At 32.5% G+C, this 14,535-nt stretch overlaps 1 protein-coding gene across 1 annotated transcript in view; it reads left to right on the top strand.

Moving 5' to 3' along the window:
- Pcdh11x (protocadherin 11 X-linked) overlaps positions 1-12,251 on the top strand; it is a 695,630-nt gene extending 683,379 nt beyond the window's left edge. The window contains exon 10 of the mRNA XM_013024979.1: positions 11,605-12,251. Within this exon, the coding sequence (XP_012880433.1) occupies positions 11,605-12,251 (647 nt within the window). The remainder of the gene's footprint in view (positions 1-11,604) is intronic.
- Positions 12,252-14,535: the final 2,284 nt, after the last annotated feature.

The following is a 14,535-nucleotide window of genomic DNA, read 5'->3' as shown; positions in this document are numbered from 1 at the left end:
GAAGAAGAAGAAGAAGAAGAAGAAGAAGAAGAAGAAGAAGAAGAAGAAGAAGAAGAAGAAGAAGAAGAAGAAGAAGAAGAAGAAGAAGAAGAAAGAAGAAGAATTATTAAAGTAAGAAATAGACCACATCTTAAGAAGCAGGAATTTTAAAACATTCTCTTTGCAAATATGTCTTTTTAAATCATTGAGAAAGGATTCAAATAACATAATCATCTGCTTGGGTCTAATTTGCTACTTTTATATAGAATTCTACATCCCCAAATTTCAGTGTTTTTTTTCCTATTGTACACAACACCTTCATCAATTAAACCATTAGTGGACATAAAAACAATATTTTTCCACTCAAAGATAGTGCTCTATCACTTGACACTTGAACCATATCCCTGATTCCAGAATGGATTTGTGTGTTTGTGTGTGTGTGTGTGTGCACGTGTGCATGCATGCATGCAAATACCTAGACTTCAACTCACAGCCTTGTACTCTTGCTCATTTTTTTTCATTCAAGGCCGATGCACTGCCACTTGAACTACACCGTCACTAAAATAGTTGAGGTAGTGTGTGTGTGTGTGCACGCGCGCGCGCGCGCGCGTGTGTGTGTGTGTGTGTGTGTGTGTGTTTGTCTATACTGATATTGGTATTTAATTCTCTCTTCAACTTTCTTTTTCCCTCCTGGTGCTTTTTACTAGTTGATTCATGCTTTCAATCTACAAAATGATTCTTAATGAATAAGCAGATTTAAAGCACATAGAACATGTTCTTTGACTTCAATGAAACTATGTGATAAATCACAATAAAATATCTAGGGTAAGTCACAATGTTTGAAAATTAAACAACATACTTATATGTTGGTGTAATTTGTGGAGGGGAAAAGGAAAAACAAATAGTTTAAATAGGGATGCAGGTGGACTCATTACAACAATGAGATGTACAAGTCGTTATGTCAAAAACGAACTTTACAACTTTGGTGTGGGGTGGGGGGACGGGGAGGAATGGGTGGGGGTGGAGGGAGGATGGGAAGGAATGGGAAGGGGAAACAAAAGAGGAGGCTACAATGCTTGATAAGAAATGTACTCTCATTAGCTTGCCCATGTAATTGTAACCCCTCTGTACAGTATTTTCACAATAAAAAAAGAGGAAAAAAAAAGAAATGTACTCGTTATCTTGCCCATGTAATTGTAACTCCTCTCTACGGTATTATCACAATAAAAAATAAAATAAAGAATTAAATTTTAAAAAAGAGATAAAGAAAAAATTCACATGGAAAAGGTAATGAGAATAATTCTGAATAGGTTTTACTACCAAATTACACAATCAAATAGATATAAATAAATTCTTTGGAAGATACCACTACAAAATCTCACTAAAGAAATAAATCCATAATCTAAATACATGAATGTCTAATAAGGAAATGTACTTTGTTGTTAACAATCTTCACCCGAAGAAAGCTCCAGGCTCAGAGAATATTGAAGATAAATTTGAGCAAATATCTCAGAAAGAAGATGAAAACATTCAGGAAGCTCATCAGAAAACTACAAGAGGTACAATATTTTAACTCATTGTAGAATGAGCATTAACCTGACATAAATTCAGGTAAAAGTTATGAAGGAAGCAAAGAAAAAGAAGTTATAATTATTTATATTCTCTCGTGAATATAGACCAAACTAAACAAATCATTTAAAAATTAGGTAATTTAAATCCAGGAAAATAAAAAGAAATAAGATACTTAACTCAAGAATTCATGGTTTGTTTATCATTCAAAAATAAGCCTTCAGAACTCCTAATAGAATAAAAAGTATACTAATGCATTTTGGTAAAAATGAAATCAGTATCCTGAACTTGGCTCCTTCACACTAATTTAAAAGTATGAAGAAACAAAACTTGAGTTTTAAAACAAACGTTTTAATCATGTGTGTTGACATACATCTGTAAGCCCCAACTGTGTCAAAACAACAAAGCAAATGAAGAGCCAAAAGCTTTGGTGCGGTAGTGTGTAAGAGGAAATGTATCCTAGTAGACTCTGTCAACTAAGTCACTAAGAATAAGTTACTAATAGAATAAAATATGAGATTAGTTACAAGTCTGGACTTTGGTCCATTTTTTTAGTCAAGAGAGAACAACCATTTGCACTTATTTGCACTGAACTTGCAAATATATATGTTATATGTAATAAAATACAGTTGAGAGGATAAATTTAAATAGTGAGGAAAGATAATTTCAAGAAAAGAAAATTTCCGGGAAAATGTAGCCTGTTTAATTCAAGGACTGACTTCCTTATATTCTATTTTAATCTGCCAGCATGTAATTCACATATTTCATCTATTTCTGTGCCCATTCATTATAGAATATTTTTGGTTGCTTTTCCTCAACTGAGAAAGAAGACAATCTTTGGGATTTTTTGCTTCACTTACGGTCCAAATTATCTCTCTGTAAGCTATTCAGATGAGCATTTCCTAGTACACTGCCAATCTCCCTATAATTATTTCTCATCATTTCTTCCTTTATTTTCTTTATCAGCAGTCTGTGGAGGACATTGAATGCTCCACTGTCCACAAAGTCACCAATTTTCAATTGTCTCTTCAGTAAAATACAATGTGTCCACCCTCTACTTTTATTAAAAATCACCAATACCTTACTCAAAATCTGACTTCTATGTTGATTAGATTCTGTTATTTATAATTATCTAAAATCATTTTCTCAAACCAATTTTAAGAAATATTTTTCTTAGTCACTCCTATTTTTAATTTATATATAATTATTTTAAGTTGAATTTAATTATCTTGATAATCAAAATTTTAACTTGCTGTGAAGGAAATTGTGTTTAATAGAGACTATATTCTATAGTACTCTACATTTTTATAGTTGTTTTATTTGTCTTTGCCTCCTTGCCTAAGACGATTCTACTAATAATCTGTTCAATGCACACATAAAGTTAAGGGTCATTAGTCTAAACTAAATTCATTTTTTTCATCTCACATCTTTACAAATACTATAATGACTCTTTGCTAAAATATTCAAAGATTATATTAAATATATTATATGGATGATGCACTTGGAACATTTGGTATGTCTAAAATAATATTTATCGTACTAGTATAAATTAAAGTGAAATGTTTCAATGAATTTCCTCTAAAAATATGTGTAAACACACATACAATTAAGGAAACTAGTACCTGACAGCCTTCCTAAAACAAAGAAAAAAACATTTTCTCTCTCTTCTTCAAAACATTTTTAAATATATTTTTATTGTAAAGGTACTGTACAGAAGGGTTACAGTTACATGAGCATTGTAATGAGTCCATTTCCTATGGAGCATTGTTACTCCCTCCTTTGTTTTTCGACTGGTATTTCCTAAAACTACGGAAGTTTCACAAATTTGCATGCCAGGCTAATCTTCTCTGCATCATTCCAATTTTAATATGTGTGCTGCCAAAGCTAGCGCCTCAAAACATTTTAAAACTGGGAACATAATTAGCTGGAGTACCTAAAGAATTGCTTAGCCATGTCTTACACCTGTAATCCTAGCCTCTCAGGAGGATCACGGTTCAAAGCCAACCTTTGCAGGAAAGTCCATGAAATTAACCACCAGAAAACTGGAAGTGGCCAAGTGGTAGAACTCTCACTTTGAACTGAAGAGTTTGGGAACTGTGCCAAGGCCCAGAGTTCAAGCCCCACGACTGACCAAAATAATAATAATAATAATAATAATAATGACATAAAAATAATGAATAAGTACAATTATATGTATGTTGAATGCTCATTTATAAAATACATGGGTATTTACATATTTAAATGTCCATACATTTATGAAAGTTACCTAAGATAAATCAGAATTGATTATTCCTTTGAATATTATACAATACATAAACATGAGAAACTTTGCATCTACAGAAAATGGTTCATAAATACTTCACTGGGAAGAATTGGAAAAACTTCCATGACTTCTTTTAAATTAGACCTTCTTTGGGGGAAGTCCGGTCGTAGGGCCTGAACTCTGGGCCTGGGTGCTGTCCCTCAGCTCTTCAGCTTAAGGCTAGCACGCTACCACTTGAGCCATAGCACCACTTCCGGCTTTTTTTTCTGCTTCTGTGGTACTGAGGAATTGAACCCAGGGCCTCAAGCATGCAAGGCAAGTGCTCTACCACTGAGCCACCTTCTCAGCACCAATTAGATCATTATTTATTTTTAATTTTTATTTTTTGGGGTCCCGCCGTGGGTCTGAACTCTGAGCCTGGACGCTGCCCCTCAGCTATTCAGCCCAAGGCTAGCTCTCTACCACTTGAGCCACAGCGCCACTTCTGGCTTTTTTTTTTTTTTTTGCTTATGGGTGCTGAGGAATCGAACCCAGGGCTTCAAGCATGCAAGGCAAGCACTTTACCACTGAGCCACCTTCCCAGCCCAGACAATTTTTAAAAATATATTTTAAATATATTTTGGAGTTGCCACTCAACAAAGCAGTTTATGAATACAGTTCATATCAATGTCACCCCTTTCATCATTCTCCCCCATCCCTCCCATGGACCATTTTTGTTTTGTTATTTTGAATGTTTTGACTATTGATGTATTTCATATTCCATCACTTTTAAAGTCTGTCCTAGAACAACCTAGAGTTGATAGCAGGAGGAAACATACCTGGTCCTCCTATTATTTGCCTTTATTTTTGGTGTGCTTGTCCTGAAGCTTGAACTCAGGGCCTGGGCAATGCCCCTGAACTTCTTTTGCTCAAGGTTAGCACTCTAGCTCTTGAGTCACAGCGCCACTTCCAATATTTTCTCTTTATGTGGTACTAAGAAGTCAAACCCCACTAAGCCACATTCCCAGCCTCACCTTTATTTTTCTAGTTCTCTATTAAGGAAAGATCTTTACAGGAAGACATTTTTCCCTTCAGTTCCTAAGGACATAGCAATGATGAAAATGGTAAATAGCATATTATCTGATATAAGCATTGTATATAATTTAGCATGAAATTAATTGTACATAAACTATTTAAATGTATTGCTCACATAATTTAAATATCTGATTCTTACATACATCCTTTTCACCATATTTATATGATAGATTGAATATTTAAGTTTATTTTAAAATTAACATTAATGCAATCTTTTACTAATCTTTAAATATATTTTTTCTTTTACTGCTTGTTCTTTTTTATTTCTGAATTTTTATTGTAAAGTCATTGTACAGAGGGGTTACAGTTACACAAGTAAGGTAATGAGTATGTTTCTTTTCGAACAGTGTTATCCCCTCCCTTGTTTTCTCCCATCTTCTTTTCCCCCAAATCTCCCTTCCCAAGTTGTAAAGTTCATTTCCAACATAGTGTCTAGTGAGTATTGCTGTTGCATTGTTTCACCCTTTGTCCCACCATTTCTGTGATTTCCCCATCCTGTTTTCAAATCAGATAAATATATACAAGATAAAGGTACCCAAATCAAAAACAGTGACCACAAGCAATAAACCAGAGGAGAAAAAAAATCATGAAAGACCAAAGAAATAACTGCAAACAGTACACTAAAAGAGAAAAAAGAAAAGCAAAGCTGCCTCCCCCTAAAACAACAACAACAAAAGAAACACTCTTGTTTCCATATCATGGAGATGATTTCAATTAGCATCATGTTATGTGGTCACATATACTTAACTCTTTGGCTATCATGAACCTCTGCTATGACTATCCTAAGCATATTCTAGATCAAGAAAATGTGCTTTATATACACAATGGAATTCTATGCTTCCATCAGAAAGAATGGCTTGCGTCATTCCCAAGAAAATGGAAAAACTTGGATAAAATAATATTAAGTGAAATAAGCCAGACTCAAAAAAACATAGGCTGATGGTTTCCATCATTTGTAATAATTACTGCTTATTCTTTATCACAAAGTTAGGTATCCATACTAGTTGAAAGACATATTTTTGTGTGAGTACTGAGGGTTGAATGCAGAGCCATTGTGATGTCAGTTAGCTTTTTTGCTCAAGGTTAATGCTCCTTCACTGTATGGACAACTTTACTTCTGGCTTTTTGGTGGTTAATAAGAGATATGAGTCTCACAGACTTTCATGCCTGTGCTAGCTCCAAACCACAATTCTCAGATCTTAGCTTCCTGGGTAGTTATGATTGCAGATCTATGCCACTAGGATTCAGCAATTGAAAGACAAAATTGAATTGGATAGGACTGTTTATTTATTAACATTAATTTGTGCTTTTGCCAAATTCAGATTTTGATTAAAAACTGGTAGTAAATTTTGTGTCATTGACTCATTTTCCAAAAAGAACCACAAACTATGTTATGATTTATGGCAATAATATATTTCAATCCATTTATCTAGAAAATTTGTTTTAAAAAGATAAACAACACATTTATTATTAATGATGGAAGGAACTAAAACATCTCATTATTTGAAGAACCTAATATATTTTCAAGAAAGTTCAATAATTTATAGAAAAAGTATGTATGGAGAAAACTGTTTCGATTTTTTATAAGGTATATTCAAAGAGAATGGCTTAAAATTGAAGAGTGGAAAGCTGATAAATTATTTCATGCAAAAAGCAACCATGTCCTAGTTTCCCCAGTCCAAACAGACAAAAATTTTTACCTAACTTAATTCATTAATACAAATAGATCAGAATTATTGCATGAAGGAAACTATAATTATTTGTCTTAATAATTCTGTACACTTTATATTGTTGATTGCCATAGACCAAAAGCCTTTTATCTACCTCCCAAATAAATTCTTGAATCTGATAAATTTACAAAACTCAAAAGTATTGAGAGGCATACCAAAGGATGATGGACTTGTTCCGACTGGGGCTTCAGTATATCATAGATCCCAGCTATAATTTAAACTTCTCAATGATATTAAAATTCCCAACCATCATCAATAGAAAACATTTCCTTCCCATTCTCACAAGCCAAATACAAACAATACTTTGTAGATAGTACCAAATCTCAATAACCTTAATATTGTAGTCTTCTGTATCAAATTATCATTGCCTCTTCATCAGAGTTGTCTGCACCATTTTTTCCATACCTCTATGTTGAAATGATAAAGAAAATTTAAAAAAAGACACTTACATACATTCTATCTTAATTTTGGATAGATTCCTATGTTTTACAATACTTTATATTTGAGGAAGTGGTGGCTCATACTTGTAATCCAAACAGCTAAGGAGGATGAGAGTTATGGATGGAACTTTAAAAACAGCCCAGGAAAAAAAGTCCATTAGATTAATATTTCTAATCAAAAAAACAAATGTGGAACTGTGGTATAGCACCAGGCAGCCTGGAGCAAAAAATCAGAATGAGAGCTTAAGGCACTAAATTTAAGTCACAATACTGGCAATAAAAATTATATTCTAATGATTGATATATAATAGTACTCATGGCATTATTTTGAATTGCAGAAGTAATTCAGTGGCTGGTTTCTCCTCTATCAAGCATAACATATTTTCGTCAAACATAACTTTTGTTTATTTTTATTAATTATTTTAGATAGGGTCTTGCTATGAACCTCAGACTTATCTGAAATTCATGATTTCCTGCCTCAAACTCCCAGCATGCCCACTCAAAAAACTTCTTTTATTTAAAGAAAATAAATAATTCTCATATTGGCTATTGTTACCAGAATCATGGTAATCTAGATTACATGTGTTCATTTTCTTAGATCTAAAAAGCTTGATAGTGTAGAAAGTATTGTATTTGTTGGTGAACTACAAATGCTAAACAATGGAACTAATTTTCTCATTGACAGTTATTATTCAAAAGTATATATTCAAGTATGTATTTCAGTTGGCAACTCTGGTTATTTTATTTACATAACTAAGCAAAATAATCAACTTACATTAATAGAACTTCAAATAAAAGGCTAAAAATTAAAGGTTAAATATTTTTCGGTATTTAAGATTATTCTTTTACACATTTAGACCAATTTTAGTGTGTCAACATAGTAAATGAGTCATATATGTTATTGTCTGTTATTGTCCTGACATAACCAAGTGATGAACTTTTCAGGTGAGAAAGCTGATTTTTGGTGGAATGAACATACTGGTTATAATCTGATATACTTTTAAAAGATAACATTGAGAACATTCACTAAAGCACTTCGAAAACTTCTGAAAGAGGAAGAGACAAGAGAGATCAAAAGAAAGTTTGCAGCAATTTCTCATTCGTTATCATGAGAGTTCATCTTTGAACATTAATCAAATGATCTTTGTAAGACCTCTGTCATGTAAAATTTGCTATCACAGATTAACAGAAACATTAAATTGAACAGTTTGATTGGAAATATTTGTATAATGAACATTTAATTCTATTTTGAGATTGCATTAATAATAGTGTCGATAAAATATGTATTTGTCTTCAAATTAATGAAAGTTAGAGAATGATAGGGTATATCACAAAAGCACATTTAATCAGATCTATGAACTTAATATCAGAATTTTGAAAGACTAAGATTGGCTCCACTATGTCTTGAAACACATAATATATACCAGCCAATTAAATAAACATGAGTTAATAGATAGTTCTGAAAAGCAATTTAAACTTCACACAGTAATTATAAGCATTCACAATAAAGGAAGAGTTTTGTCCAAATGTATTTAATATCATAAGAGCACATTTTGTCTCTGAGCCAAAGCAAATGAGTTCTATTCTGACAATAATTCTGATTTCATTGTGCTAAAAATATATTTCAATCTACTGTCATTTTCATCCTTCTTTCTGAATGACTACATATGGTAACAGTTGGCTTGCAGATGGTTTCCTAGGAGGATATTATGGTAGACTTCTCTATGATATATTCTTTGTTGATAGCTATTTTTATTACCCTGCTATATGTTTTATCTTCTCAGTATACTCCACTGATTTTTATGTTGGGACAATTTTGGCTATAATTTAAATCATAATTTTAGTTGGACTTTTTAACATAATGAAATGATCATCTATTTAATTTAATGGCATTTGTAACAGAAAAAAACATTGTGATATACACTGACTATTTTAGTGATATATGAGGATATATATTTCCCTAGGATTAATATTTATTTTATCAATTCTAAATGTTATTAATGAGTTATAGAAACACACAGAAAATGTTGCTTCACATATTAATTTGAACCCCACTAATTCATAAAATATATTATTTTGAATTTTTACCAAGTTAATTGCTCTTTGGAAAGTAACATATTAAACTCATTAACAGAGACTGTAGATTTTACTAAATAAAATGTTTAAAGAGTATTTTTATAGTATTTACTCACATTTAAAATTCTTACAATGGTAATGATTCTTCTTTTTATATGATTTGTTTAAAATTGGGTTAGTATTTGGTGCACTTTAATAGACATATAAGACATGATTTATAATAAACCGTATCTCAGTTTAAACCAGAAATTTTCACTCAGCTATTCTGCAATTGAGATTAAACTTATTAGCTGAAGATTATTATTTATAAATTGTAGGCATATATTATATTCAATCTCTCCATCAATCTGTATATAATAATTGTATTTGGTAGCTCTCAATATATGGTTTCACTGCTTTTAATTGTGAGAAGTATTCTTTTAATCACAATTGTTTTCAGTATGACAATATCCTATCATTTGGTGGGAAAAGATTTTAAGACAAAATATATCAATAAGCTCTAGATTATTACCAAAATGTGATACTAAATTGGCATATGTTATAAATCATTAGTATGAAGAGATTTTTAATAAATTATATTTATGTAATAAAATGTAAGATAAGTTTTCTATTATTTTGAAGGTGAATTTTTGAGAGAAGTTTTATAAAAGGTACTATATTTTATACCAAAATATAATTTGAAAAATGATATATTTTATATTTTATAAGCACCTTACATGTAGTGTCATATGCTTATCTATGTCAAAACTTATTTTTATGATAAACAAAAAATTTGTCAAATTATGAAAACTATAAAAATGTTTTATAACATTTATAGTAATTCTACTTATCATTTCTAAGTCTTTTTTTGAGGGGGGGTCCAGTTGTGGGGCTTGAACTCTGGGCCTGGGTGCTGTCCCTCAGCTCTTCAGCTCAAGGCTGGCGCTCTACCACTTGAGCCACAGCACCACTTCTGGCTTTTTTCTTTTTGCTTATGTGGTGCTGAGGAATCAAACCCAGGGCCTCAGGCATGCAAGGCAAGCGCTCTACCACTGAGCAACTTTCCCAGCCCATAAGTCTTATATTTTAATATAATAATCAGAATAGTTTTATAGAAAGTCCTGAATGGGGTATAGAAGATAATAGATGATTTATAAAACATATACTGATTTTTTTTCTGGTCTACACATGGTTTCATATGACTATTTCCAGCTTTTGGGAGGTAGAAGTAGGATTGCTGTTCAACAATAAACCCAAGACACTATCTGAGAAAGAAACTAAACAAAGCAAAATTAGCTGTGTGTGTGGCTCAATTAGTAGCACATTTGCCTAGCAAACATAAGGTTCTGTGTTCAATTCTCTGAGTTTCTGAAACATATATGTGTTTTCTCAATACTTGGAAAATACTCATGGCTACTTTTTATATTTCCATACAGCAAAATTCACTTGTGTTCTACTAGTTTTGGCAAATATATTATGCATTCACCATCATTACATGCTATAGGATAATGTCACCCTAAAATTTTCTTCTGGTGCTATTCAAATCATCTTCCATTCTAACCATTGGCAATTAATATGTTTACAAGTTTCTCTATTTACATAATGTTATGTAAATTACCTTTACATTATATAAGCTCTTACTTCTCACTTCTTTCAGTTAAAATTCATTTGTGTTTCCTTCATATTGTTCTGGAGTTCATTACTGTGTTTCTTTCCATTGATAAATAGTATTTCATTATGAGAGTGCAACACAATATCTTTTTAACAGTGGAAGACAGAGTTGTTTCCAATGTTTGGTGGTTACTAATAAAGCTGTTTAACCTGCACATACATGTTTTTATTGTGTCATGAGTTTAACATTGGTAGGGAAAACATACAAAACTGAAATTACTGGGGTTTTTTTTGGCAATGTGTTTTTATATTTATAAAATATTGACCAGCAGTCATCTAATCCTCCTGTGCCCTTTAGTATTATCACCCACATTCTTCAAATGTTTCAGTTGCTTCAAATACTTGTCAGCAATTAGTATTGTTAGAAATCTGTTTCTCTTTGTAGATTTGATTTGTATTCCATTATTATTCAGTAGTGATGAGTCTTTTCTCATAGTTGATGGAACATACTTAATCTTCCTTAATGAAGTATCCATATCTTTTGCACAAGTGTTAACTGGGTCTTTGATTTTTTTGCTTAATATTAGGTTTTCTTGTCTTATACAAATTCTTCACAAATATTTTCACCTGACTGTGCCTAGCCTTTCTATTATATTCCACTGCCTTTTACAAATTAAAAAAACCCTATCCTCCATTCATACTTTTTGTTTCTCACAGAATTATTTCCTGAGAAATCAAGAACCAACTGTGAAACTTTTGGCAGTCTCTGATGCACTGAATCAAAATGTTAACTTTTCCTGTAACAATATGATTTGTTTTAAGTAGGTAACAAAATATGCATTTGGAATATAAATTTTATCTCTTGTTTCTCCCACCTCAACAGCTGCAGAAATAACAGTTCAACCAACTGTGGAAGAAGCCTCTGACAACTGCACTCAAGAATGTCTTATCTTGGGCCACTCTGATGCCTGCTGGATGCCAGCTTCTCTAACTCATTCCAGCCCATCACAGATGCAGGCCTCTTCTCTGTGCCACAGCCCACCCTTGACACGGTCATCACTTCGCCACCGAAGCCCTCCAGTGACACATACTATGGTACTGTGCCACAGCCCTCCACCAGTACAGGCTTCTGTTCTCCAGAACAGTCCGTCTCTAGCACAAGCTACTGCGCTATGCCACAGCCCACCACCAACACAGGCCTCAGCCCTCAGCTATAGCCCAACCCTTGCAGAGGGTACTGCAACCCATCACAGCTCTCCCCTGCCACAGGCTGCTACCCTCCATCACAACCAGGCACAGCCACCAATGGGATTACAGCAAGGCTGGGTGCAAAGTGCTGGGGCTGATGGACTACATTTCCTTGATCAGGGAGGGCAAGGTAGTACAAGAGCTCAGTTTTACACCATGTCTGAAAAACTTCTCAAAAGTGATGACTCAATTAAAGTAATTCCCTTGACCACCTTCACTTCAGGTCAGCAGGCCAGACCCTCTAGAAGTGATTCCCCCATTATGGAAGACCATCCCTTGTAAAGCTGAAATGGGTATTTACCATTTTCAGACACATGTGTGTGTGTTTGTGTGTGTATACATATATATGTATATATACATAAATATATACATATATATACACATATTGTGTAAAATATGTATCCATATATACACATATAGATACAGATATATTAAAGGTTTATCGACTTTATGCACTTTCAGTGAATATTCAAAATTGTTGTTTTTAAATATTTCTGTAAATAGAAACAGATACCAGGATAAATCCAGAGCTAGATCCTTAGTCAAAAGTTTAAAAATATATATAGAATTAGCTTAATTCAATATGTGAACGAAACAAAGAATCTAGTTAATATCCCTCTGTACAAAAAATCTTCTCATGACAGATATTAATATTTACTATATACTATTTCTGATGCACTGTCATTTTCTTAAAATTTTTAACACCGTGTGCAATATTACTGATTTTATCCATTCTAATTTTTATAGACCAGTACATAGCAAATGGAAAGCTAGTAGATATATAATTTTCTGTTTACCTTTAGTTTATCTCAACTTTTTTTCAGGTAACATTAGAAGGTATGAGTACTTTAACGTGTTTTTGTCCATTTGATTAAGATTTGCTTAATGTCATTAGTTTCTGTGTGTTTATGTTTCTAACTTCTGAAACTCACAATAGGGATTACAAATACTTCTTACAGATTCTGTCTCTATCCCTGTTTTTTATGTTTTCTACCACTAATTCAAGAATATATTGGTATTGCTTGTATATACATTTTCTTGAATGAACATATATAAACTGTACAGATGTAAGGCTAAACCTATTTCTCTACTCTTCAGTAGAGTTCGAGACACTGAAGTGCAATATCTGTGCCCACATTAGGCAACTGTTTACCAAAAGGGCCTGCTTTAAAATGTATATACATGTAAATATGTATATAATATATGTACGTACCTTTTGTAGTGTAGTGTATTGTAAAATACATTAGAGATGATATTATATCTGTCATGGCAAGCCTAAATTTCATTACTAATTGGGAATTTATCTTCTGGAATTTGTATATAATAAGCAAAAGGAAGGTGGATCATTCAATGCCTGACTAATTTACAATTTACCATAAACTTCTATTTTAACACCTGGAAAGATTTAAATGTTTATGTGACAGCTCAGTAGGCTGTTACTGAGAGATACTGAATAAAAAGAATAAATGAAACTGTAGATAACCCCTATACCAAGTGCATAAGACTAAGGGATTTTTGTCATTCTAGCTCAATTCACTGAAGAAAACCACCGAAAACAAGATGAAAGGAAGGAACGTTTTAAAAACCAAAATTATAAATCTACACTAAGTATATTACAATAGAAAATTTCAAGATTTGCAGAGGGAGAAATAAGGTTCATGACTGCTTCATTGGGGTGAATAGGAAACACCCCTATAACACACAAACTATGACCAATGAAATCTTACATATGAAACAAAGTAAATCCTAAGCGAAGAATACTGAAGTATTCCTAGGAAACATTAGTTTCCTTTTGATATCTGTTCTTCATATTCTGTTTTGATCTGATTAACTGGTCATTATGTTCTATGTGCATATTTCATGAATTTCTGAAAACACCTCCAACTTAATTTTCTTCCATAGGGGAAAAAATCAAGAAAGTGTCTAGTTTCAATATAACATGAAAACCAAGAAATAATTGATGTTTTTGGGGGGAGGGGGACTGAATATTTCTTTTTGATTAAACTAGATGTAGTCTTTGTAATATGTAACCTGAAGATATATAATTTATGATTAAATTGTGTGTACGTGTTGTAATATAAGCTGTGGTAAATATATAGTTCCATTGGTGAAGGTTTCCACTGACTCTTGAGAAAGCTTCTCTTCATGTGCCCGGCAGGTTAAGTAGCGTCTTGAAAGTATAACATTCCCATTGTAAAACTCTTGAGATTGTATTTGATTTGGTATGTAGAATAACTTCTTAACTTTTAACAATTTGAGTTTAATTTGTGAAATTTCAAATTAAATGAATTGTGTTTGTTTCTCCTTTGTGTTTCTTAGTTTCCCAAGGGATTACCAGAACTCTGGTTTTCCAGGTGCACATGAATCTTAAAGGACTAATGATGTTCAAAACTTTATTGAAAAAAATCATGTCTGTGTATTGATATTGTTGTTGGTAATGTTATTGTTGGTGAAAATTCAAAATCTGGGGAAGATAAAGCAGCCTAGAATGACAAGATCAGTGCTTCCAGTAGATTTTAGAATATTTTTCTCCCAAAATCACCCTGCAAAGATAATGTGAGTGAGA

This window comes from Dipodomys ordii, unplaced genomic scaffold, assembly GCF_000151885.1.
Source record: "Dipodomys ordii isolate 6190 unplaced genomic scaffold, Dord_2.0 Scaffold80, whole genome shotgun sequence".
NCBI classification, from domain to species: Eukaryota; Metazoa; Chordata; class Mammalia; order Rodentia; family Heteromyidae; genus Dipodomys; species Dipodomys ordii.
The sequence above is the reverse complement of the archived record's forward strand: the minus strand, read 5'-3'. Positions and strand labels throughout refer to the sequence as shown.